The sequence below is a fragment of the Mercenaria mercenaria genome, chromosome 7 (assembly GCF_021730395.1).
Source record: "Mercenaria mercenaria strain notata chromosome 7, MADL_Memer_1, whole genome shotgun sequence".
In the NCBI taxonomy this organism is placed as follows: domain Eukaryota; kingdom Metazoa; phylum Mollusca; class Bivalvia; order Venerida; family Veneridae; genus Mercenaria; species Mercenaria mercenaria.
In genome coordinates this window covers 49,589,378-49,616,070 of record NC_069367.1, presented here as the reverse complement: position 1 = coordinate 49,616,070, position 26,693 = coordinate 49,589,378, and the positions used below count along the sequence as shown (strand labels likewise).

Here is a 26,693-nt window from a genome sequence, read left to right as displayed (position 1 = left end):
GTTGAAATGTCTTTGGGTCGAAATGTCCAAGGAAATTCAATTTTGGGGTCGAAATGTCTTGGGGTCGAAATATCTAGCATTCGTTCCAAGTACGGCACGATACGGAAATTAGACGTTAAAAATAGACGATTGATTAATTAAACATTTGGAAGATTCAGATGAAATAGAACCCTGACAAGATAACAAAAATTAATATGACACAAGAAAGTGATCATAAATCAAAATTGGTCGATAAGAGACGCACAAAAGACTTGCCACCCACAAAGGTCAGCTCTAAAGCCAGTGTCTGATAAGTTATATTCGCTGTCAATGTTTTTTCTAGCAGTTTTTTTTATTCACATGGGATTTTATTTTTAACTCGGAGCCTTTACTGACAGTACTGTTCAAAGAATGTGTAGAGCTATCCTACTCACTTTGGTGTCAGCGTCACACCTTTGTTTTAGTTTTCGTACTAGTCCACGTGTTGACAACACCTTTTGGCATTGGCAGTGCCAGGCTATAATAGTCAAAATAATTCAACATTATATTGTTTTATATTTGTGACAGGGCAACCAAAACGTCAAAACTTTGAAGTACCAAAATAATGGAAGATAAATCACAGTGGGATGGAGTTCCCTCTTATCGCGGTACTAAAGGTCAGAATATATCCTTGTCTGGTCAAAGTTTGTGGATACAAGAAACAACCATTTCATACTGGAATAAAATTAGAAAACAGCAACAATTAAATATCTAATCTATATCCTTTTAAAAGACATGCAAAAAGCATCAAAAATACCATAAACCATCCAGAAATATGCAAAACAAAACATGCATGTCTGTTAGTCAACCTACTTTCATTTTGGAGCAAGTTCATGGAAGACGGCATCAGTTCACGTGCTCATGCGATATTGTCAAAACCAAAACGAGGCTGTCAAGTTAAAATGTAAGCAAAGCAGATGAGATGATATTTAGGAAATAAAAATGTCATTCTATAGTATCTCAGGGGATTATGAGTTAGGGGCAATTTGGGATTTTGTAAATACAAGGTATTGCTGCATGCTAATGGGCTTTTATTGGTGTTCTTACCTGTTAAAACCTGTTATTTTGACTTTTTTTTGTGTTTGACAAAAGTTTGTGTTTACTTCCAGATTTTCTGTTGACAAGCATGACAAGTGCATGCGTACGCCAAAGCTGGAGTGTGATGTCATATGTGATAGGGAATCCACGAACTTACACTACCCACAAACTAAGGCTAGACAACGATAAATAACATATCAATAAAGTCTGACCTTCAGTTTCTTTTCTGTATCAAAACTTTAAGCCACCTGTCTGCAAATAATCTTTCTTTCTCAGTCAGTGGAGAAAGTGTAAAAAACACAGGAAAATGTCAGCCATATTTGACCTACTTAAACAATCCCACAGTTCTCAAGTATTGTGGTATTTGATTTTGACAGCTGCTGGACGTGCCTTCTTGCGTCATCATGACTGCAACAATTTTATTCATAAAAACAATGCATCAGATGAACTTTTGGAAGCTAGCTGTCTGGGCTGTGGATTTAGTTTAACTTAAATAACGACGTTTTTAGGTGGGAAGGGGTGATGAGCACATAATTATATAAATTTAAGATATTGGATGACTGCGATAAAAGTAGGTAATACTTACATCTACGACGTCATTTTGTAGAAAGTGTTTGTAAACGAAATCCTGTGGTTCCGGTTTACGAATGTAGGTCACTGCCATGGCGCTCGGCGAAGTTTTCCGGCAAAAGGGAGATTGCCGCAATATGAGGGAACCCATGATATTACCGGACACCACTATACACAGTCATGTAAAGTTATTAGTTTTATCGCTTGGGCATATTGGCCTGTAGACAGTACATACATAGGTTTAAATCACCAGAAAATTTGTAATTTTGGATATTATTTGATAAGTTTTACATATATCAATGAGAAGTTGAATGCCCTTTCAATACATGTAAGTTTTGTTTGAATTTTATTAGTATTTTCTACGCAGGGAAGGAATGGATTTATGATTGGAAGTGTGAGAAATCAACAGTTGTCATTTAAAAAATTAGACCCAGTTCAGTTTATTATGTGTCAAGTCAACAAACCCTTCGATAAGATAACATGCTGACACAAGCTTACGCGAGATTATCTCCTGATGCCATTCTGTGTATTTTATACTTCTTTGGAATTATGGTTTATAAAATATTCAAAATATTATTTACAATTAATAATAATGATAATAGATGGTAATAAAGAAAGAAATATAATATTAATAATAATGATTATTACTACTGTCTCTATTTGTTCTTATCATTAATGGTTTTTATTATTTATTAGGGATGGGAACGAATATTCGAATATTCTAAAATCAGTCAAATATTCGAATATGAAAATCAAATTCGAATATTCATTAATTATTATATTTTTTTTTTTCAAAATATGTATCATTGATTTTGGGCAACAAATAAATGCTATTTTAAATTCTACAGAATAAAACCATTTGTTCTGTCATATTTTTTATCGCGTATCAAAAGCTCTCCAGTTAACAAGAAAATAGCAATGCATAATTGGCAGGGGTCACCGTTATGGATTAACAGTTTGCAACAGGCGTAAAAGTGTCAGATGCATGTCAAAAGATGTACATTTGGCACAATAGTGCAAAAACACTTTCCTCAATTTCAAGTTATTTATGATGTTGGTTTGTCAGCTAATTAAAACTATTAATGAAGGGCATTTCAGCTGGTATGACAAAATAAAGCATTTGCTGTTTTGAGTTTTATTTCCCTTTAACCTTTAGCCTGCTGGCGGCAAGTGATTCTGCTTTTGCGACCAGTGCAGACCAAGATCAGCATGCACATCTGTGCAGTGCAATCTGATCATGGTCTGCACTGTTCGCTATTCAGTCAGTAAATTTTCAGTGAACACCTCTTCAAATAATAAATTGTATTGCCCAGATTGAATGATGGACCAGTCCATTTTAAAAATATAGCAGGGTAAGGGTTAAATTCCCATATTATCTGATAACTTTTAATAAGATAAGACAGAACACAGTGATTCAGTGGTAAGACTGTCTGAATACAAAACTGGGGCTGACGGGTTTGAGTTCCCACTCCCCAAACTAATTATTAACTTTGGGATAAGAGTCCTTAATCAGTGCTAGCTCTGGCCAAATTGAAATGTCGATTGGCAGCGCGAGCACTGCTTAATATAGTTCCTTTATACCTGGCACACATAAAAGTACCAGCCAAGCTTTTTAAATTAGAACGTTTTCTGCATCGTACATTATCATCCAATTAAACTTTAATGCCAACAGTCTTCCGGAGGCATCCTCCATAATGGATTTTTGATGGCAACAATTAAATAAGCTTATATACAAACACCACTTCCAACACAACACTTAGAAGATATCTTCGAAGTGGGATAGTAATTCTGTGTTCACTTTGTTTCAGGTTGTTGTTCGAAGACTGCCACCATCGTTGACAGGAGAGACATTTTTAGAGCAGGTCTCACCTCTGCCAAACTATGATTTCTTTTACTTTATGAAAGCTGACCTTAGGTATATTTCTAGTCTGGTTACTGACTAGATACTTTTTTGTTATATTTCTTTAAATAATTTCTCTTATATATTTTGTCTTGATCTTTCTTGGCTCAGATTATTTGAGAAGAAAAGGGACATAATAATACTTAATTTGAATTGCCTTACAAGTTATCTTCTGTGAATTTAACATACTAGGGTCTAAATACAGACTGGTATATTTCATATAAATTGTGATTATTTTCTACATTGAGGAATCAAAATTAAATATAGGATAAGCAAGCAGCATCCTGCAGCAATATGTTCAGAAATTTAACATTTACTACTTTAAAGAATTAGACAAAAGCTAGAGCTGCTTTTGAGAAAAGCACATATCACCCACAACTGCCTAATCATTCTGAATAGTACCATGCACCAAGAACTCAGCTGCCTTATCAGACTTTCAGTGCTTTGATTATCAAAAAAACAAGTTTCAAGGGCCATGATTCTGAAGTGCCTGGGCCGATTTGGCTAGTTATCGAACTTGGCAGAGGACTTACTGGCAAACACATCTCATTCAAATTTGGTGAAGAGAAATGTTTGGCTTAGTGTGCGGACAAGATTTGTGACACACACATAGACAGACACACACATAGACAGGAGTAAATCAGTATGTCTCCCACACCACTGTGTGGTGGGAGACATAATTTGGTCAGTAGAACTGTCAAATAGTTCCTTTGCACAGTACATTAATCCTACTGCCTAAAAAAGAAAAAGAAAACACATACTGGTACTTCAGTTGAATAATGGTTTGCCTTATCAAGAATTGATGTGTTGTATCTTTATTAACATTAACTATACTTTTGTTATATCCTATAATTCATTCTTGACTGAGTTTTAAAAAAAAAATTGAATTTGAATTTGAAAAGTTGAATTTAGAAAATATTCATTTTGTACTTTCAGCCTTGGTGCAAGTGCCTTCTCTCGGGCATACATAAACTTTCAGAATTATGAAGACATTGCAAACTTCAGGGACAAATTTGATGGTTACATATTTGTTGATGCCAAAGGTAATGTTTTTTTATTATGCTCCCCTTCTAAGACGGAGGATTATATTGTTTTGCAGATGTCGGTCAGTCGGTATGTATACCAATCCGTTTCTGGATGATAACTCAAGAAGACTTGGGCCTAGGATCATGAAAGTTGACAGGGAGGTTGTTCATGACCAGCAGATGACCTCTAATGATTTTGAGATCAGTAAGTCAAAGGTGAAGGTCACACTGACTAGGAACAGTTTAACAGTTTCCAGATGATAACTCAAGAACTCTTTGGCCTAGGATCATGAAAGTTGATAGGGAGGTTGGTCATGACCAGCAGATGACCCCTATTGATTTGAATATCGAAGGTCAAGGTCACAGTGACCAGGAACAGTTTTACGGTTCTTGGATGATAACTCAAGAACACTTGGGCCTAGGATCATTAAAGTTGATAGGGAGGTTGGTCATGACCAGCAGATGACCCCTATTGATTTTTAGGTCAGTAGGTCAAAGGTTTAGGTCACAGTGACCAGGAACTGTTTAACAGTTTCCGGATGATAACTCGAGAATGCCTAGGATCACAAAAGTTGATAGTGAGGTTGGTCATGTTTAGCAGGTCATCCATATTGATTTTGAGGTCAGTTGGCCAAAGGTCAAGGTCACAGTGACCCAGAACAGTTAAACAGTTTCCGGATGATAATTCAAGAATGCTTGGGCCTAGGATCATGAACATTGATAGGGAGGTTGATCATGACCAGCAGATGACCCCTATTAACTTTAAGATCAGTAAGTCAAAGGTGAAGGTCACACTGACTAGGAACAGTTTAACAGTTTCCAGATGATAACTCAAGAACTCTTGGCCTAGGATCATGAAAGTTGATAGGGAGGTTGGTCATGACCAGCAGATGACCCCTATTGATTTGAATATCGAAGGTCAAGGTCACAGTGACCAGGAACAGTTTTACGGTTTCTGGTTGATAACTCAAGAACGCTTGGGCCTAGGATCATGAAAGTTGATAGGGAGGTTGGTCATGACCAGCAGATGACCCCTATTGATTTTTAGGTCAGTAGGTCAAAGGTTTAGGTCACAGTGACCAGGAACTGTTTAACAGTTTCCGGATGATAACTCGAGAATGCCTAGGATCACAAAAGTTGATAGTGAGGTTGGTCATGATTAGCAGGTCATCCATATTGATTTTGAGGTCAGTTGGCCAAAGGTCAAGGTCACAGTGACCCAGAACAGTTAAACGGTTTCCGGATGATAATTCAAGAATGCTTGGGCCTAGGATCATAAACATTGATAGGGAGGTTGGTCATGACCAGCAGATGACCCCTATTAACTTTTAGGTCAGTAGGTCAAAGGTTAAGGTCACAGTGACCAGGAACAATTTAACATTTTCTGGATGATGACTCGAGAATGCTTAGGCCTAGGATCATGAAAGTTGATAGAGAGGTTGGTCATGACCAGCAGATTTTCCATATTGATTTTGAGGTCAGTAGGCCGTAGGTCAAGGACACATTAATGCGGAACAGTAAAACTGTTTCTAGACAATAACTTGAGAACGCTTTTCATAGGGAGGTTGATCAAGACAGCAGATGACCCTTACCGATTTTGAGGTAAGTAGGTCAAAGGTCAAGGTCACAGTGACCTGGAACAGTTGAAATGTGTCTGGACAATAACTTGAGAATGCTTGGGCCTAGATCACGAAACTTAATAGGGAGATTTTTCATGACCAGTAGATGACCTCTATTGATTTTGAGGTCAATAGGTCAAAGGTCAAGGTCACTTTGACCAAGAACAGTAGAACTGTTGTGCACATTGACCAAATAATTTCTGTTCCTTATGCAATTACTGAATGCATCAAGGGGGGCATTTCGTGTTCTACGAGCTCTTGTTATGTTTTATCTAGCTGTTTTCTAGATTTATGTGAAAATATCAACATTTATATTTATATAATATACACACATTTTTCATTCAAATCATAATGTTAATATAATTACATTTTGATATTTTCATATAAATTTCTTGTTACAAATTGTAATTGAAATAATTAAGGAGCATTATAATCCACTTGCTTTGCTATACTGTAAACCCAGAAATGTTCGCGGATACTATGTTTCGCGTTTTTCAAAACGTGGACATTTTCGCGGATACAAATATTCGCGGAACCATATCCATCGCAAATCCCGCGAAAATGAAGTCGCAAGTAAACATATTTATTATACTAGGGTAAGAGTCACAGCATAGTTGCATTGATAGTATTCTCGAAAACGTTCAGTTTTTGTACCCTTTAATTATAAATGTACCCCAATCATTTTCATCCATATCAACGGTTATTATTATACCAGATTTATATAACGCCCTTTTCATGATAAACACGTTCAAAGGCGCTTTACAAATAGGAAATGTAGCCGCACAGGGCGCGAAAATCATTCTCTACTAGTACAGACACAGAGCGATCTGACCAGAGGTACAGCGTGAGATAAAGCCCCCAGAACAGATAGAGAGAAATCCTTTTTAGATAAGGACTTTTTCACACACCCGATTATTGACAGTCAGTAAATTGCTATTATTACACTGTCATTTGTTTGCCATTTAAAGGCTATAAAGCAGTATCATTTGTTAGGCCATTAAACCACACTTAGCAGAAATAGACACAATATTTTACTTACAAATAATATATTGCATTGGCTGCCAACTACAAATTACATGTATATGTCGTTCGATAGATGCATATTGTTTTTGTTTTATCCTCTGTTTGCCTGACGGATCGATATTGAAAAGGCTGTTACATCATACAGAAATAACTTGTCAATAAATTGAGTTAATGTGGACTTGTGCACTCATTTTATACAGTAATGGTACTGGAATTTGAGTCATTAATATCCAGGTATGTTTAAGTACAGAACAATTTTATGGCGATCTATTTAAGCTGAAGCTAGAATCTTTCGCGTTTTTGTTAGATCAGAGTTTTTCGCGGCTATTTAATTTCACGGAAATATACTATCCGCGAAAGGCGCTAATATAAAAAGCGCGAAAACATTTCTAGGTTTACAGTATTCAGCAATTTTCTAACTCCACACTTCTTTAGCTCAGCTGAACATCTTTCAAGTCTGTCTAAATTTGGCAGAGATAAAACATAAAAGGTGGAGTAAGAAAACCTGTTGAGTATTTGTAGATATACATTTTAATTGGTGTTGGATTGAAATACATTTAATTTAAAGTAAGGATTTTGATAAAATTTAATCATTTTTAAATGATCCGTGTTTGTAATTGTTACTGCAGGCAATGAGTACCCAGCCATCGTGGAGTTTGCAACCTTCCAGAAAGTACCAAAGAAAAAAATGAGGAAACCAGATTCCAAAAAAGGAACAATTGAACAGGGTGAGTACTTTTGTGTTAAAGGCCCATAATGTTATGTCTCCAATTATTTGACTGTTCCCTGATTTTTATCTTATTAATTAATAGGTTGATAATGATTTCTAATTATTATCCCACCTGCAGTTATTTTTTTCTTTTATGGGCATTATCATGGCATTATTTACATAGTTTTGATTAAATTAGGTTATACTAACTCAATTTGTTTTAGCTTAATTATGATGAAAGATATACAATGTACTCTCAAGTCTTGTTGGAGTGACCAGTACTTGTGGAATATGAGAAGATGTGGTTGTGACCCCAGGAGGCTTAGACTGATAGCCTTTGGATTGAGCTGCTGACAACTTAACCACTAGACTACACCCCCTTAATCAAATTGAGTCAAACATTTAATAAAGAACATTGATACTGGTCAATGATAGGGTAAAACGTTAGGTATTTAAACCCAGTAAAAATGAGATTTCCATTTATTGGCAAACAATGGTTGCTGTTTTTTTTTCTACTTTACTATAAGGTTAGATGTTATGCTGATATATATTTATATATACATGTAATGTTGTTTTACAGATCCTGACTATGTGAAGTTCTTGGATTCGCTGACAAACCCCGAGACAGAAGAGGTGGTATCGTTAGATACTTACCTTGAGCAACTAGAGGCAAAGGAACGAGAGGCCAAAGGTAAATCTCCTTGGGTTATGATGTCAGGAAGCCATCCAGTTGACTTGCAGAAGCTTAGTTGTTTTGCCTACATGTAGGCGCCTGTCAGTGCCTAGAATAATGCCCAGAGGTGTGACTGGGGTCTTCCTACAGCCCGCTTAGCTCAGTAGAGAGAGTGTTGGTCTACGGATCGAGGGGGTCGCGAGTTCTATCCCCGGGCAGGACGTATGTTCTCCGTGATGATTTGATAAAAGACATTGTGTCTGAAATCATTCGTCCTCCACGTCTTATTCATGAGAGGAAGTTGGCAGTTACTTGCGGAGAACAGGTTTGTACTGGTACAGAATCCAAGAACACTGGTTGGGTTAACTGCCTGCTGTTATATGACTGAAATACTGAACATTGAAAAACAGCGTTAAACCCAAAACAAACAAACTTCCTACAGCATGAAAAGCTGGAAAGACATTGTATGACCTTACATTGTGTCTGTGATACTACAGACCAATCAACTGGAGGCAAACACATGCATGTTAGACAGAAAATATGCAAAAAAACATTGAATATGATAATACATGTACAAAAAAAATGAAAAATCATTTAAGAAAATTTTAATTCAAGATTTTGGTTGCTGGTACTAAAATATTTTCAGATATCTTTTGCTTGTAACTCAATGAAAAGTTGTTTTAATATAAAAAAGAAATTACTTTACATGTGACTGTCAAAATAATGTAAGTTTTAAATTTAGTTCATTTACTACATTAAAGTTTTCATAATGCATCTGACTGTGATAGGTTTCATTTTCCTTAATTAAAAAAGTATCTCGTAACAGTTTAAAAAGGCTTTTCAGGACAAAACGACACAACCCCTTGCTTGTTACTTATTTGTTCAATCTACTGAGCTAATCGGAGAAGCTTGAAAGTTGTCAGTTGCTTTTGACATATTGGTACTGGAATGAAATCCAATAATAGAGTCATGTTAAGTGAGTGACTTACTTGTAGTTCTTATATTTAAGAAATATAAATTCATGAAATAGATTGAAAGTATTATTAATAATGATATATTTTTTGTATTTAAGCCACCAAAGGTGGGCCAAAAGTCACCACACCACTGATAGAATTTATTAAGAAGAGGCGAGAAGAAAAAAGAAATTCTATTTTGGTAAGTTTTCAGAAGATTGCATCAGATTAGATAAATGCTAATGTTTGCCTTGTAAAATAACTGTAGTGCCATTGTCTGGCATAAATTTGATTTATTTTGTGTCATCTTATTTCAACAATTATTGTCTTTAGCCATTTCAAGAAAAAAGAATGTCAGAATTTCAAAGCAGTCTTATTTGTTCCATTGTAAAAAGCTCTAGATGTTTTGTATAAATATCATTTATACAGTAACATTTATATTTTGTAGCTCACCTGTCACTATGTGACAGGGTGAGCTTTTGTGATCCCCCTTCGTCTGTCGTCCGTCCGTTCATATTTTGTATTTAATTTTAATCAAACTTGCACACAAATTGTATGGGCATAATATCTCGGTTCCTTTCGAAAACTGGCCAGATCCCGTCATGGGTTCTGGAGTTATGGCCCCTTAAAGGGCCAAAATTTGCCATTTTTGGTTTGTGAACACGATAGAGACCACATTTTGCAATCAGCTTTAATCAGACTTACATACAACTTGTATTGGCATAATATCTTGGTTCCTTTCGAAAACTGGCCAGATCCTATCATGGGTTCCAGAGTTATGGCCTTTAAAGGGCCAAAATTTGCAATTTTGGTTTTTGCAGCCATATAGAGACTTCATTTACAGTTTGATTTGATACAAACTTGCAAGATACCTTCAGCAACAATAAATCTTGGATTCCATGATGAATCTGTCGGATCCAATCATAAGTGAAAGAGCCAAAATTTGTTCATTTTTACCTTGTGAACACAATAGAAGTGACATTTTATATTTGATTTTAACCACACTTACACACAACTTAAGCCACAATAAGATCTCAGTTCTTTTCAAAAACCGGCTAGATTCCATCATGATTTCTAGAGTTGCTGCCCCTGAAAGGGGCAAAATTTTCTATTTTGGCCCTTTCAGCCATATAGAGGTTTCATTTATGCTTTGATTTGATACTAACTTGCACAAAATGATTATTTTGATGATCTCTAGGCCGTTTTTTGGTCCAATCTGAATGAAAATTGATCAGAATATTTGTCTCCATGAAATCACTAGGTAAAACATGTTAACACCATTATGGTGTGTTACACAATTGAGCGACCTAGGGCCATCTTGGCCCTCTTGTTATGTTTGTATTTCCTTGCTCCTGTTCTGTCATAATAGACAAGAAGCTGCTGTGATAAATAGCTAATTCATGCTTTAACTCTTTTAAACATTGGGGAATGCCCTTGTTTGAAAGACGGAACATAATTATGTACCCACATATATGTACTGCAAGCATAACTCTTGTTTATTAGATTTTAACATTGTTTATTACATTTTAACAATAAACATTCAAACTATTTTGTTATGTAAAAGGGAAAAGTGAATTTTTTTTCATTTCTGTTGTTCTAGAGGGCAAGAGAAGAAAGAAGAAAGCGTGAACTGGAACGGAAACAGATGCGAGATGATGAAAGAAGAAAAAGGAAAGAACGCGAAGCAGAAAGAGAGAAGGATAGACAAAGACAGAAAGACAGACTGAGGGAAAGAGAAAAGGACAGACAAGAAGAGAAAAGCAAGGATGGTCCAGTCAAGGTAAATGATGATAGTTGTGAGGAGTATCCAGAATGGATGGCTTTTATGAAAGCGTTATAAGCGTAAAAACGTCTTTTCTGTTCAAGTTTAATGAAATGTTTGAAATAGGTTGGAATTTGATTAATAATAAATGTTGAAGCAATGTGTATTTTGTATTTGACTGAGGACTTGAAAGCTTATGTTTACATCGTAAAGTTTCTTTTTGATAAAATATTTTAGCATGGTATGAAAAAGTGTGTAATATGAATAATACTGCTTCATCATTTATGTTGAATTATTGTTTACTTTCTTTTAGAATTTTTAAAGCTGTTTTTTCTGTTACATTTTTTCTGTTTTCTTGATTCAGTTTTGCAGTATGCACTTCTAGTTAAGACTTACTTCTGTTAAGTTTAACTTGTTAGTTTCTAAGGTTATTTTTCAGGGAAAAAGAGGTTTGAATGAATTGATCAAGACTAGCCGTGAAGAGAATATAAGCTGCATTAAATTCTTGCAAATTCTCAGTTTTTTTCTCTCATACTTATCCGCTGATACACTTAGCTGGTTCCTGTACTGCTTATCAGAGTGCAAGGCAGAGCATTTTAACACTGTTATGAATATGCTCTAGGGAGAGTGCTGAATCTGCGGAAATGAACAAGTTCAGTACAAGCACTTTAGCTACTACACAGCTGCCAGGCAACTTAACAATCTCACCCATTCTAATTAGGCCTTATTGTTTGCCCATTTATTAAAGGGCTTTTTGTTTTGTTGTTGTTTGTTTGTTGTTGTTTTGTTTTGGTGAAGGAGGTTATCTCAAATAGTCTATCTGTTTTAAAGCTTTTAAAAAATGTGGAGAGGGATACTGATGGAGATGAAAACAAAAACGGTAAAATAGAAAGTGATAAGTCTGACAGTAAATTAAATGATAAACAGAGTGATAAATCTGCTAATGATAAATCTAGTGACAAAAATAGTGAACCGAAAAAGGATAAAGAAAGTGTGGGTACTGACAAAGATAGTAAAACTAAGGATGATAAATCCAAACTAAGATTTTCTAAGGAGAATAGAGAAAAGCAAAGAGAACAACGAGAAGGAAGAGACAGAAGAGATGACAGAGAAAGAGGAAAATCTAGTCCAGCAAAGGTAAACCTTGTCAGCTTGTGCCAAATCTGTAAATAAGATCTTTGATTTTAAGGTTCTTTGGAGGCATAGAATGCAGCCAAGCAAAGTAAAAGCAGACTCGGTTTGATTGAGTCTGTTCATGAGAGTTAGAAAATGGGCAACACCTCTCATGTCCCCAAGCACTGGCTAAAGTGGAATTCTATTAAGTATTAAATGGACTCCATGATCCAAAAGGACCAGAAAATATAGCAACACTGAATGCAAGTACAGGGAGACATTTAATGGCTGCCACATGGCACTTAAAGATTGTTGTGGTAGTTAATAAAATCTATAAAAAAATTCTTTGAAAGCATAGAATACATCCAAGCAAAGTAATAGCAGATTCGGTTTTATCAAGTCTGTCCATGAGAGGTAATGAAATGTGCAACATTTCTCATGCCTTATAGCACCGGCTTATTTTAAGTGGAATTCTATTAAAAAGGTTTTGAATGGACTGATGAGAATTCACACAAAGTTTAAGTTTGTCGGCTTTTGCTAAAATTGTATAGCACAGCATAGGTAAACCATGTCCAGTTGTGCCAAATTGGTAAAGCCCAGCTAATTATGCTGGTCAGCTTAGGGAGACTTTGTATACACAGCAAGGTAAACCTGGTCTGTTTGTGCTAAATTTTGGGTGAAATTTGTATAAAACAGTAAAGTTAAAACTTGTCAGAGTTTGCCAAATTTGTACAGCCCTTTAAGGTGAACGTTGTCCGCTTCAACCAGATTTGTATAGTCCATTAAGGTAAACACTGTCAGCTTATCCCAGATTTGTATAGCCTAGTAAAGTTTAAACTTGACAGCTTTTGCCCAATTTATGTATATAGTCCAGCAAAGAGGTACCTGACACTGCCAGATGTGTATAGTTCACCAAAGGTAAACTGTGTAGTTTTGGCAATATTTGTATTGTCAAGTAAAAGTACAATTCTTTTCGATTAATTTGTATTTATATTTAAGGGGAAAATATGTCATATATATGTATTTGATTTAATAATTATTAAAATTGACAATTAAGGATAGCACAAGTAAGTAGTGCCGCAGAATGATATTTTAAAATATTAATAATTGTTAACTACATGTATTACAATGCTTTTTTTGTGTCACGAAGGAAAATGAAAACTGCCAAAAGAATTGCCTGTAGAGTTAAACTGGTTTGTAGCAGTCTTTCATATATTAATGTAATGAATATTCTAATGTCTGCTCCAGTTCACAGTGGAGTTGACATAATGGAAAAGCTAACAAAAACAACCTTAATCATTTATGTGTGATGATTTTGCTAGGACAGTAAAGTCTGTCTTAGTACTGTGTAATTCAGCCTAATTCCAATAAAACAGCAGACTTTAAACACTTTGTATCTGGATTGCAATTTTTAGCTCGACTATTTGAAGAATAGGGGAGCTATCCTACTCGCCCCGGCGTCGGCGTGAGCGTAAGCGTGAGTGTCACACAAACATAAGTTTGCGTACCACCCCAAATATTTTCAAAGTCCATTGAGATACTGCTTAGATATTTTGCATACTTATTTACCATCATGACCCCAGTCTGTAAAAAGGAGGAGGCATCTCTATCAAGCATTTTGACTGAATTATGGCCCCTTTTTGACTTAGAATATGCTTATTGTAATGTTAAAGTTTGCATACCACCCCAAATATTTGCAAAGTCCATTGAGATATTGCTTTGATATTTTGCATACTTGTTTACCATCATGACCCCAGTCTGTATAAAGGAGGAAGGAACTCTATCGAGCATTTTGACTGAATTATGACACCTTTTCGACTTAAAATATGCTTATTGTAATGTTAAAGTTTTACTCATAGCTTATATTATACTGTCAAGCACTGAGATAGTCAAGCGCTCTGTCAACTGACAGCTCTTGTATAGAACTACTGATTATACTTCATGAAAGAAACTGGCATAAAGTACCGGTAGTGTTCCAGTTTGAGCTAGGGTTTTGTTAAGGTAGCAGACATGTCATGATAATCCGTAATTTCATTGTGATTACATATTTTTTGTATGAAATTTCATTCCCTCGGCCAAAACAAAAAAATGCCTTTTCATAACAATGGGAGAATGCAAAATTCACATGCAGAAAATGCATAATTGAAAGGAAAATGCTATTTCTCATCTTTCATCTACTACCAAAAGAAACATTAGTATGTACTTTTTATAATGATGAAGGTTGAGAGTAATGGGTAAACAGGTTTTGCTGTTATTTCAGAATGAACGCCCAAGGTCAGGTAGAGATGAACCAAGAGATAGAGATGACCGCCGAGATGACCGTCGACAGGACAGACAAAGGCCAAAATCTTACAGGGAAGATAGAGACAGAAGGTTAAACAGAGATCAAGATTATTACAGGTACAAACATATTCCAGCAGGTTTTGTGGATAGGCATGGCAGTACAGTGAACAATTTTTGTCATGTTTATTCTATATGTGAAAACACTATATACAAGAACTGGCCACAGTGTTAAGGTGTAGCCAGCCTTTTAGCTCTCCTGAGCACAATGTGGTCTTGGCATGATGTTTGGATTGTTAGATGTCCGTCAGTCAGTTGTTCACAAATTGTTTGAAGAGCATCTTCTAAACCACAAAGCCTATTTCAACCAAACTTCTCTGGAATGTACCACAGGTTGTCCTTTTTCAGATACCTTAACATTTTTGTCTTCCATGCAGGATTCTGGTTGCTTGGTTTCCATAGCAACCAAAAGGAAAAAATTAAAAAACTTACCATATCTTCAGAAGCTGTTGGCCCGATACCAAAATAATTTCACAGAAATATTCCATAGGTGACCCTCTATGAAATTTCTTCAAATCATTCTGTTTTGTTATAAAAGACATGGCCACCAAGGGGAATGTCTATTTTTCCATATCTGGCTACCTGGAAATCTTCTCCTGGCCCACTTTCAAAGTAAGTTCATTGCAAAGCTACTTGGGTTATCCTCAACCAAATTTGATTTGTCTAAAACATTACCACTAGTGTGGTGTGGATATTTTTCTCTACATTACTTTATTGAAAACTTTGGAAATCCTCTTCTCAGAAACTGCTTGTCTGACTTTAAAAACGATTTCACAACAATGTTTGTTAAATGACCCTCTACAAAATTGCTTCAAATCTTTGTGTTTTGTGAAAAACAACGTGGCCATCAGGGCCATGGGCTAGTTTTCCCTAAATGGCTATATGGAAAACTTTGAAAATCTCCTTTGAAACCTATTGCCTTATTTCAAAATTATTTCACAACAGTATTCCTTGGGGAACTCTTCAGATTACACGCATTTGTCTAAAAATATGGCCACCAGGAATGAACTAGTTTTCTCAATATGGAAAATATTATTTTTATGCCCCCGAAGGGAGGCATATTAGTTTTCAACTGTCCGTCCGTTCGTCACAACGTTAACTTTTTGCATGAAGGCACTTTACTCGCGAACCACTGCACCCAGGACCTTCAAACTTAACATGCTGGTAGTACTTATTGAGTACACGACCCCTACTGACTTTGAGGGCACCAGGTCAAAGGTCAAGGTCACCAGGTCAAAGATTAAGGCACTGCGGGGGGCTTTTGTCACCATTAGTGACAGCTCTTGTTATCATTATTATTATGATATATTTTTGGGGTCAGGAGGTCAAAGGTCAAGGTCTCAGGAACCTGAACCTTGAAAACTGTTTCTGCTCAATAAGTTGAGAACCACTTGACCAAGTGTCTTCACAGTGATCACGGGACTGAAAATGGGGCACACCATCATGGGGGCCATGCATGTTTTACAAACCCTTTGTTTTAACAGTCTTGAACACAACAACATGTTGATTCAAAACATTTATGAAAATTAATAGCATCTTCTGAAATACAGCCAGCTTTGAAGCCTGAAATATTAACAGCATGATTAATGATTGGAAGTGATGTGAAAACTACATTTAAAGTGTCATTTCTTGAAAATAAGTTATATACTTTTTTAGGGATGAAAGACCTCGATCTGGGCCTCCAAGGAGAGATGATCGGAGGTACAGGGATGATTATAGGTAGGTATAAATTTCTTGATGTGCATTTTCATCTTGGCTGTATAGAGGCACTGCTGTGACCAAGTTGTAAAGGTAGTTGACTTCGTATCACTTGCCCTTCACCTCTTTTGGTTCGAACTCTTCTGAAGTTTTCATATAAGGAAGCCATCCAGCTAGCTTGTTCCACACAGATGCCGAGCAGTAGAGGTGTGCCTAGGAACTTCACCATTCAAAGAGGGAAAGTCACAATTGACCTCAGTTTTTATCATTGTGACCAAATAAAAACAAAACAAACAAATGTTGCTTTTTGTTTAATTACTGTTTTATTTCTTATATTTTAGTTAAAAATTGTGAATAATTTTTCTTTCATAGGGATACTAACAGAAATAATAATAATAGCCGGGATTCCCAAAAATTGGGTGCAGGAGGTAATTCGAGATCTGACAGACTAAGTAATAAATATGATTCCAGGGACAGAAAACCTGATAAGGAGTCTACAAGGTCGGACAGTTCTGATAAGGGATCTAAATCTGTGAAGTAAGTATTACAAGGTAAAGGATTACTATTTTTGATGGGTAGGCAACAAAAGTTCTCACCTTGAATTGATGGAACAATTTCTTTCCAGTTGCGTTTACATGGTGATAGTTACATATAATACCCCTCCAGCATTCAGTGTAGGAACATAATAGACTTGATAGTACCAAATAATGTAATCACCAAGCACTGAACTTACTTGGTCATATTCTCTATTAAAAATGGTATTTTTTCCTAAATTTGTGACAAAAATTCATTGGCTGAGCTAGTTAGGATATCAGCTGGGACATGAACCTTGGTCACTTATGCTGGGTTCAAACATGCTAATCATTTTCTGTGTATACAATTTCTTGAAGTTACATACCCTGCAGTTTTTGTAGATATTAAAATAATTTGTCAAAGATTAATTTTGGAAGGGAAATTTTCAATTTTTATGCCAACACACTTTGATTGGGGGGCATATAGCATCGCTGCTGTCGGTACGTGTGTCCGTACATCCCGAAATCTTGCGTGTCAAACTACTCCCACACTATTAGCATGATTTGCTTTTAACTTTCACATATGAATAAGCTAGATGTGCAGATGACAGTTAAGGAAGGAATTTTTTCTGTGACTGTTTTTACCGCAGTTATGGCCCTTTGATAGTTTTTGTTCTGTGGAATGTAGAGAAAAGTCTTGTGTGTCCAACTTCTCCCACACTATTAGCTTGATTTGCTTCAAACTTTCATAGATGAGCAAGCTTGATGTGCAGATAACCATAAAGGAAAGAATTTTTCCTGTGAATATTTTTACTGCAGTTATGGCCCTTTGATAGTTTTTGCTATGTAGAGGATGGCACAGTATGTGGGGGCATCCTTGTCCTATGGACTTATTTTAGTTTTATTTCATCATCTACAGTAATGTAATGTTTCCTGAGCTCTGTCTCTGACCTACTGGGGTTTGTTATTATCAGAGACCCAACAGGGGAGCTAAGTAGCAACGAGACTGTCCAGAGGGAATAGGTTTGAATCCAGAGTGAGGCATATATATTATTCTTTATGATGGCTGACAGAAGAGAAAATACAGGAAGTCTGACATTCTCCAGCCTGTTTATTCATGTAGGAATGATGGATAAATTTCCATGGGATGTGACTGAAAAATAAAAAACTGTTGAAAAACAACATTGTAACTTTCAGATCGGAAGGAGATGTGAAGAGTAGTTCTACAGAACCAGCAAAATCTGTAAAAGAGAAGGACTCGAGTAAACCTGAGAGAGAGAGAACAAAGGTTAGTAGTGCAAACTGAATATGAGCCGCACCATGAGAAAACCAACATAGTGCATTTGCGACCAGCATGGATCCAGGCCAGCCTGCACATCCGCGCAGTCTGGTCAGGATCCATGCTGTTTGCTAACAGTTTCCCTAATTGCAAAAGGGTTTGAAAACGAACAGCATGGATCCTGACCAGACTGCACAGATTCGCAGGCTGGTCTGGATCCATGCTGGGCGCAAACACACTGTGTTGGTTTTCTCATGGTGTGGCTCATATATTATACTGTTGCAGGGCCAGAGAGCATTCTCAGATATTAACACTAATCTAAGCTTGCATATTGCTGTGAAAATGTTTTGGTTTGTGGTTTGGTTTTGTCTTGCCTTGGCTGATAAGGGATGCTGTTAAATCCTGCTTTAAGTTTTATTTGGAAAGAATGTTGTTTTGAATACACCTGATGAAAGGGTTTGGGACAAGTTGATCGTAAATAAGGTTGATCATTGACAATAGGAACACATTCCTTATATCATTAAGAAATGCATCTCATTATGCATCTGATAAGCCATTGTTTACAAATTGTTTTTGATTGATTTCACAAAATGTGCATTCAGCTGGCAGTAGGTAGCCTTTTTTTTTTTTTTTTTTTTTTTTTTTTTTTTTTTTTTTTTTATTCAATTCAATTTAAGGGTCTGTTTGACCATTAGGCCATCAAAACTTTTGGGCTAGGTGAATGTTTTCGATGAAATTCTTAAATAAATGTTGATACTAAGTCATTTCTCCTCCACCTTGATACAAGTGAGCAAGTTGTCAGATAAGTCAGTACTGTATGTTCAGAGACACTGAAACACGGCTTGCTTGAGCATTGATGGTTAAAGTACAAGCAACTGATATGGTTGCCCGCCATTTTTAGCTCACCTGTCACATAGTGACAATGTGAGCTTTTATGATCACCCTTCGTCCGTCGTCAGTCCGTGCGTCCATGCATCAACAATTTCTTATCTGCACAATAGCAGCTTCATTTATGATTTGAATTTAATCAAACTTCCACAAAACTTGTGTCACCATAAGATCTTGGTTCCTTTCTTGAAGAAGCCAGATCCCATAGTGGTTTCCAGAGTGAGGGCCCCTGAAAGGGCCAGAATTAGCTATTTTGACCTTGTCTGCACAATAGCAGCTTCATTTATGATGTTATTTTAACCAAACTTGCACACAACTTGTATCACCATAAGATCTCGATACCTTTCTTAAACTGGCCAGATTCCATTATGGGTTCAAAAGTGATGGCCCCTGAAAGGGCCAAACTTAGCTATTTTGACCTTGTCTGCACAATAGCAGCTTCATTTATGATTTGATTTTAACCAAACTTGCACAGAACTTGTATCACCACAAGATCTTGGTTCCTTTCTTGAACTGGCCATTCCATCATGGGTTCCAGAGTTATGGCCCCTTAAAGGTCCAAAATTTGCTATTTTGGCTTTTGCAGCCATATAGAGACATCATTTATGGTTTGATTTGATACAAACTTCCAAAATATCTTCAACAACAATAAATCTTGGATTCGATGACGAATCTGTCAGATCCAATCAAAGGTTCCATAGTTATTTTATATCTGATTATCTCCCCTGATTGTAATCAAAATGGATTTATATCAGTAAGTACTTATAGGACTTATTTGAAATTTCATTATTGTCATTAGTTGGACTGAGACAATCAGGGTAGATAACTATGGACTTATTTGATGTCAAATTACCTCCCTTTATTTCAAATTAAAATGGGTATATCTCCGTAACTAATGAAGATACTGATCTGAAATTACATTTATGTCAACAGATGGACTTGGACAATCAGTGAAGATACATATTGACTGAATTTATGACAAATTACCTCTCTTTATTTTTTATCTAAATGAATACACCTTAGCAGCTTCTAATCATCAGAGATTGGTTTGAAACGTTATTTATGTCTTCCATGGTAAGAAATAGTTATATTAGATAACTCTTGACTGAACATTTATCGATATGAATACTTCACTAATATATTGTTGTATAGGCTTGTACTCTGTATCTTCTACATGCATATACCAATGCATGATTACCTCCTCTGATTTAAAAAAAATGGATTTATCTCGGTAAATATTTATAGAACTCATTTGAAATTTCATTATTTTCTTTAGTTGGACTGAGGCAATCAGGGTAGATAGCTATGGACTGATTTTATGTCAAATTACCTCCCTTTGTTTCAAATTAAAATGGGTGTATCTCAGTATCCAATGAAGATACTGATTTGAAATGTCCTTTGTGCCATCAGATGGACTCGGACAATCAGGGTAGATAACTTTTGACTAAATTTATGACAAATTACCTCCCTTTATTTTATGTAAATGAATATATCTCAGCAGCATCTAATGAGATTGGTTTTAAATGTTATTTAAGTCTTCCAGGGTAAGGAATAGTCATGTAAGTACAAAAATGCAGCATTTGAGCCTAGGACCCTCAAACTTGGTATGGAAATTGGCCCTGACTAGGTCAAAAGGGACTGTTACAAGAAAATGTTTATCCTGATGATATTTAATGTGTATGCCTATGTGCTCTATGTCAAAATTTGATCATATCATTTTCAGCAGTGGTACTCCGGTGATCGATACAGGGCCATCATGACCCTCTTGTTTAGCTCAACCAAACTATGTTTAAGGATAACTATAAGTATAGGTAGATTGTCCAGTGTCCATCGTCCTGCATCAACAGTTTTACTTAAACATCTATCCTCTGAAAGACTTATTGGGAACGCACCAAATTTGGCCAGTAGCATCCAAGCAGTGACCTTTTTCACTTGGGCCCTTTTAGGGTTCCTAGAGCTAAAAATAGAAAAATAATCTTTAGTTTATTTCTTCTCATGAACCACTTGATGGAGCTTCACTTAACTTGGCCTGTAATAGCCTTGTATAGACCTCTCCCAGTTTTGTTGGACTGGTTACACTTTGTCTGTTTCAGTATTAAGTTTATTAAATTTGTTCTTCTTGGCCCCTTTTAGAGGCTGCTTGAGCTAAAAAGAAAACATTTACACTACTTTTACTCATGAACCACTTCATGCATCTTCACCAAACTTGGTTTGTAATCCCTGTAAGGACATCTCTCTAATTTATTCAAGCGGTCCCACTTGACCAGTTTTGGTGGCCACCAGAGCCAAAAAAAGAAAAACTTACTCTAATGAACTTCATATTGGATCTTTACCAAATTTTGGCAGTATCATTCTTGGATGGACCACTCTTAATATTATCTAAATGGTTTTTGCTTTGCCCCTTTTGAAGGCTGCCAGAGTTAAAAATAATCATGAACCACCTGATTTATGTTCACTAAATATGATATATGTAGTGTCCTAGCATGGCCCTCTCTCAGATTTGTTTAGATGGTTCCACTTGGCCCCATCAAGGGGCTGCCAGTGCTAAAAATAGAAAATAAACTTCTAATGGCTTCTTCTCATAACATGCTTGATGGATCATCTGTAAATCCTTGCATGGACTGAATTTTGTTCAAATGGGTCTGCTTGACGCCAGAGATAAAATTAGAAAAACCTTCAAACAACTTCTTTTCATAAACTGCTGCAAGGGTTCGAGGTCTAGGTTGTCCTTAGGGGAGTGTCTTAAGCCCAATCTTGTCTATATATTTTCAGTGTTTTAATTAATCGAAACTTGATATTCAAGCCTTGCAACTTCATACGATCATTGCTTTACTGTTCGGTTGAAAAATACGTATACAAACAAAGGAAAAAAGATGTAATTTGAATTATTCAGAATTTTTGTTTTTGTGACTGTTTAAAAATGTAATCAAAGTGTGCACATTTTCTGAAGAACTTCAGTTACTTTTGGGGAACAGGGTAGTCCTTGTACATAGGAGAACACAAGTTATGTTAAGTGATCACTATTACATAACTGAAATATTGTTGAAAGTGTCATTAAACTTGAATTAAAGAAACATGTTATATTCAGTGATAACTACAAGTAGAGTAGTGTTTCCAGCAATTGAAATGTGTTAAATTAATGTAAGGTTACCAGTAAGTTCCATGAAAATATTTAGAAATTACTAAGAATAGACAAAATAAGCAGGTCTTTTGTTGCATTAAAAACTTGTTTTGTTGTGAATGTCAGGTTTGATTGTTGTTTTTAGATTGCATGTGTTACTTTTTACATTCTTGCAGTCTTTTCTTTATTCAGTATTAGTTTGAATTACAAAGTGCTTTGGCAGTCTTTATCATACATCATGTCATATAAATATTTAACTGGCATTTTAAAGGTGATTGGATTTTGTTCATTAGTATGAATGTCTCAATACTAAGTGAAATACAGAATCAGTTTTTACCATTGTAATTGTAGTAATCTGTTTACACTCCATTCCAAAAATTACAAATTATTTCCCCATTAGATGAAGTGGGTTACATTGCTTTGCACATATAGGTTGGTCTGTTATGTTTACAATGCCTATTCACATGAAATGTAACAAGATCAGTGCCAGTGGGGAGATGATACGGAGTTCAGTAGGTGAAAGGTCAGAACAGGAAATAATATCATAAATAGCCAGAGAATGAATTATTGTGAAAACATCAAATTACATTGACATAAGAATTTCATGGTTTCGGCAAAAAGACAATCAAAACTTTAAGTGTACTAAAATGTGGTTTTGGTTTGTTCAGTGGAATTTTATTTTGTGGTTTGACACAACCACGAAAGCACTTTAAAGTTAGTCTCCTACAGAGAAAAATGATTAATTTACAGACGCTCAGTGGAAGGCAGAAATGGTTAAGAAACAGTTCTTATCATATATGAATTTTGTTTATTTAGTAGTGTTAGACTTTAGAATGTTATGGGAATGTAATTAGATGTTGTGTGTTTGTATGTAGCCTGAGTCAGAGTCTAAAACACATGAAGACAATTCCACTGATGGAACAGCTACAAAAGATGGTGAACAAGGAACAGCGTCCGATAGACGGAAAAGAAAGGTATACAACTAGCCATTCTCCTACTCAATTGTTTCCCCTTACAGGCTTTACAAAACATTTTTAGCACGAATTTGATGAATCAATTATTTCATTGTTTGATTTTAATGATTATGCCCATGAAACAGGATGTAATATGGGATCATCCTAAGCAGTGAGGTGTGCAGCATCTACTTTAGTTGTTCACTTTCTAACCAGAGCAGTTCTCATCCATTGTTCAACAGACTTGGTCAAAATGTTCGAAGGTGTAATGTCTCAACCGAGTTTATATCTAACTTGATCATCAAAGTCTCTGGAGTTAAGGTACTTGAATTACTCAAAATTGCAAAAATTGACTGTGTCTGCTTTCTGAATTGAGCAGTTTGTAGCCAGTATTCACTAAAATTGGCCATATGATATCCCAACCAAATTCAGTAACCAGCAGGATCCTCCAAGTCTTGTTGGAATTACAGCTCTTGAATCACTCAAAATTGTGAAAATCAACATTGTTCGCTCTTGCTTGAACAAAGTGTTCACCAAACTTGGTCACAATGTGTATGGGCATAACATTTATGTCTGTTTAAAGATCTGCAGGATCCTTCAAATCTTGCTGGAGTTATGGCTCTTGGATTACTCCAAAGTTGGGAAAAATTGACAAGTGTCAGCTCTCTAACTTTAGCAGTTCTATTCCTTTGTTAATCAAACTTGGTCATAATGTTTATGGGCATGATATTTTTGGCCTCGGTTAATAACCATCTGGATTGTCTCAGTGGCTCAAGAGTTGTGGCCCTTGAATACCTTAATTTTAATGTCCATTTTCTTACTAAAAAAGTATTTATAAATTGATGCAAAGATTGATTTACTGCTAGGGGAGATAATTGCTGAAGAGAGGTTTACAACCAGCATGATATTTTTCATTTTTCTTTGGCTTTGCACAGTGCAGCATGGTTTTCAGAATGCTATTGTTTATGAAAGAAAATAACTGGCCAGGCTGCAAAAAGATATGTAGGCATTTTACATAAGCATGCATTGTTTATCTTTTATTTTGGTTAAAAAACATCACTGTTTTGAGGAAATCTTATGTGTATTTTTAATGCTTTATATACTTTACTCAGTATGATAACTTATGGCAAAGTAATCTGTTAGACTTAGTTGGCAAATAGTTCCACTTCTTTTCTTTGAAACAATTTAAATGAAACTATTTTACTTAAAAGTTCAAGCCCCGGGTGAGACATAGGTAATTCATGACAATCTGATAAATCCATTTAGTTCTTCACCTTTTATTCATGTGGAGAAAGTAGTTACATGTGGAGAAGGTAGTTAGTTGTGGAGAACAGATTATAACTGGTGCAGAATCCAGGAACACTTGTTACATTAACCGGCCACCATATAATATTATCTAAATAAACTGTTATGAGCTGCACCATGAGAAAACCAACAGTGTGTTTAAGACCAGGATGGATCCAGACCAGGCTGCGCATCTGCGCAGTGTGGTCAGGATCCATGCTGTTCCCTTTCAAAGCCTATTGCAATTAAAAAAACTGTTAGCGAACAGCATGAATCCTGACCAGACTGCACGGATGTGCAGGCTGGTCTGGATCCATGCTGTTCGCAAAGCCACTATGTTGTTTTTCTCATGGCGTGGCTCATATATATTTGTTTTAATGAAAAATTAGTTTATTGTATATAAAGCCAACATGGTTTCATTATTTACTGGCTGTGGCAGGCTGAGCCTCTAAAAACCTAATAGTGGCACCTTTGTGGGCAAGTGGTTAGTGTCCAAGTCTTTGAATAACATACCCCTCAGAGCTGGTTTTAAAACTATTTACAATTCGTCCAAATTCTATTTGCTTTTTTGAGACCTAACAAAGTTAATATTGCTAAACACAAACAGAAATAAAATTTGATGCTTTAAGTTAAAAAAAAAATGTTCATTACTATGCGATTGTACAATCTGTAAAGAATTTTTGTGTTACTATAACAAAATTTTACTGCTTCTGCTTCAGCAGTTACACTTCTGAGGTAGCATAATGTTTGGAAATGTTTTTTACAATTTACACTTTCATATAAGATATTTAGGAAATTTCCAGTCCGTTGAAATTTAAGTCATCACTGTGTGGGTCCTTTCTAAGATAAGGCATATAATGTAAAGTTTTAACTTGTATCTGTCTTCAGGATCGCCCAGAAAGAGCAATATATGATCCGAGGAAGGCAGCGGAGAGGAGACAAGGGGCAAAAAAGGAAGGTAGCAGCAAGGAGGACACAAGTCCAAGGGACAGTCCGAGAGAGAGTTCTCAACCGAAAGATGAAGGAACTCCTGTATAGGATGATAAACTTTATCACAGTGATATAGTTTGACTGCAGATTGTGCGTTTTAGCGCTTGAAAATGACTTAGACTGGCAATTTTATTGCTTTTATGCAAGGGAATGTGGGTGGTGAAAGATGTGTACTTAAAAGATGGAGAGAATACATTGTGTTGAACAAATGTAGTCTGGAAACATTTATTGCTGGTGTTGTTTTGTTCAGTTTATGAATAAATATTGTCAAATTATTGTTGTCGTTTTTAAAAAGTATATAAAAATGGACCCAAAGAAATCAGATCCAAAGGAAAAGAGATCTTTTCAGCTAGCCTTGAAAAACATCTAGGGAGTTATTGCTATATCTTTGGAATCTGTGTTGGATGTAGATACCTTGTTAACGATTTTAGGCAAGCTTATATATGTGTTACTCATCACAGTTGAATGAAACTTAACATATACCTTATGATAGCACGAGAATCACTAAATATAACTTTTGCTGTCATTTTAATGGAATCATGCCCTTTCTTGTACCTACTTACATTTCTTCAAGTTAATTGTGTTTGTGGTTATTGGCTAGTTAGTGGCTCATCAGACCTCTCGTATATGTCTTACCTTTTATAATTCTGAGAGCATGACTTGGAATTCATAACACTAAATCATTTTAATAGATATAATTTCATGGTTTTTCTTCAAAATTCTGCCTTTAGACAACCCTTGTTTGAAAATAAAGTGACACATTGAGTTGAACTCGCCACTTCGAACCTGTATTGCTTTTCAAAAACCTAGTAAATATTCATTTCTGTGCTTGTCAATGTTTTTGTTTTAGATGGTTCTATTTCTGAGAGATTTTTACTGTTTTTTTAGCTTGTCTGAACAAAATGTGCAGGGTGAGCTGTTACTATGGGTGGATGGTTTGGTGTCAGTTGTCAAGAATTGGCGTAAACATCTCTGAAACTGTTGTCATAATTACAACCAACTTGGTCTGTAGCGTCATGGTAAGGGCCAGTCTCAGATTTGATCAAATGAGAGCACTTGACCCCTTTATGGGCTAAAAAAGAAAAAAAATACTTCTTCTCATGAACCACTTGATGGATCTTCATGAAACTTGGTTAGCAAGGTAAGGTCCTCTCCTAAGTGTGTTCAAATGAGGATAACCTTTGACATATCCAATATATGTATGCCTCTTTAAAAAGAAGCAACA

At 35.9% G+C, this 26,693-nt stretch overlaps 1 protein-coding gene across 5 annotated transcripts; it reads left to right on the top strand.

The window, feature by feature from the left end:
• Nucleotides 1–108: 108 nt before the first annotated feature.
• On the top strand, nucleotides 109–25,743 carry LOC123555843 (regulator of nonsense transcripts 3A-like). Of its 5 annotated transcripts, none has more exons than XM_053548371.1 (14): nucleotides 109–266; nucleotides 3,435–3,541; nucleotides 4,463–4,569; nucleotides 7,823–7,921; nucleotides 8,483–8,593; nucleotides 9,648–9,730; nucleotides 11,129–11,308; nucleotides 12,122–12,427; nucleotides 14,664–14,803; nucleotides 16,400–16,462; nucleotides 16,814–16,978; nucleotides 18,151–18,241; nucleotides 23,117–23,215; nucleotides 25,367–25,743. In XM_053548371.1, exons 1-14 carry the CDS (start codon nucleotides 195–197, stop codon nucleotides 25,514–25,516), a joined length of 1,773 nt encoding a protein of 590 aa, XP_053404346.1. In that variant the 5' UTR covers nucleotides 109–194; the 3' UTR covers nucleotides 25,517–25,743. The 5 variants fall into 5 exon arrangements, with proteins under 5 accessions (XP_053404346.1, XP_053404349.1, XP_053404348.1 ...); XM_053548372.1 differs by lacking the exon at nucleotides 109–266 and adding an exon at nucleotides 1,673–1,808 and having other exon boundaries at nucleotides 16,913–16,978; XM_053548370.1 differs by lacking the exon at nucleotides 109–266 and adding an exon at nucleotides 1,676–1,808.
• The last annotated feature ends 950 nt before the right edge of the window (nucleotides 25,744–26,693 follow it).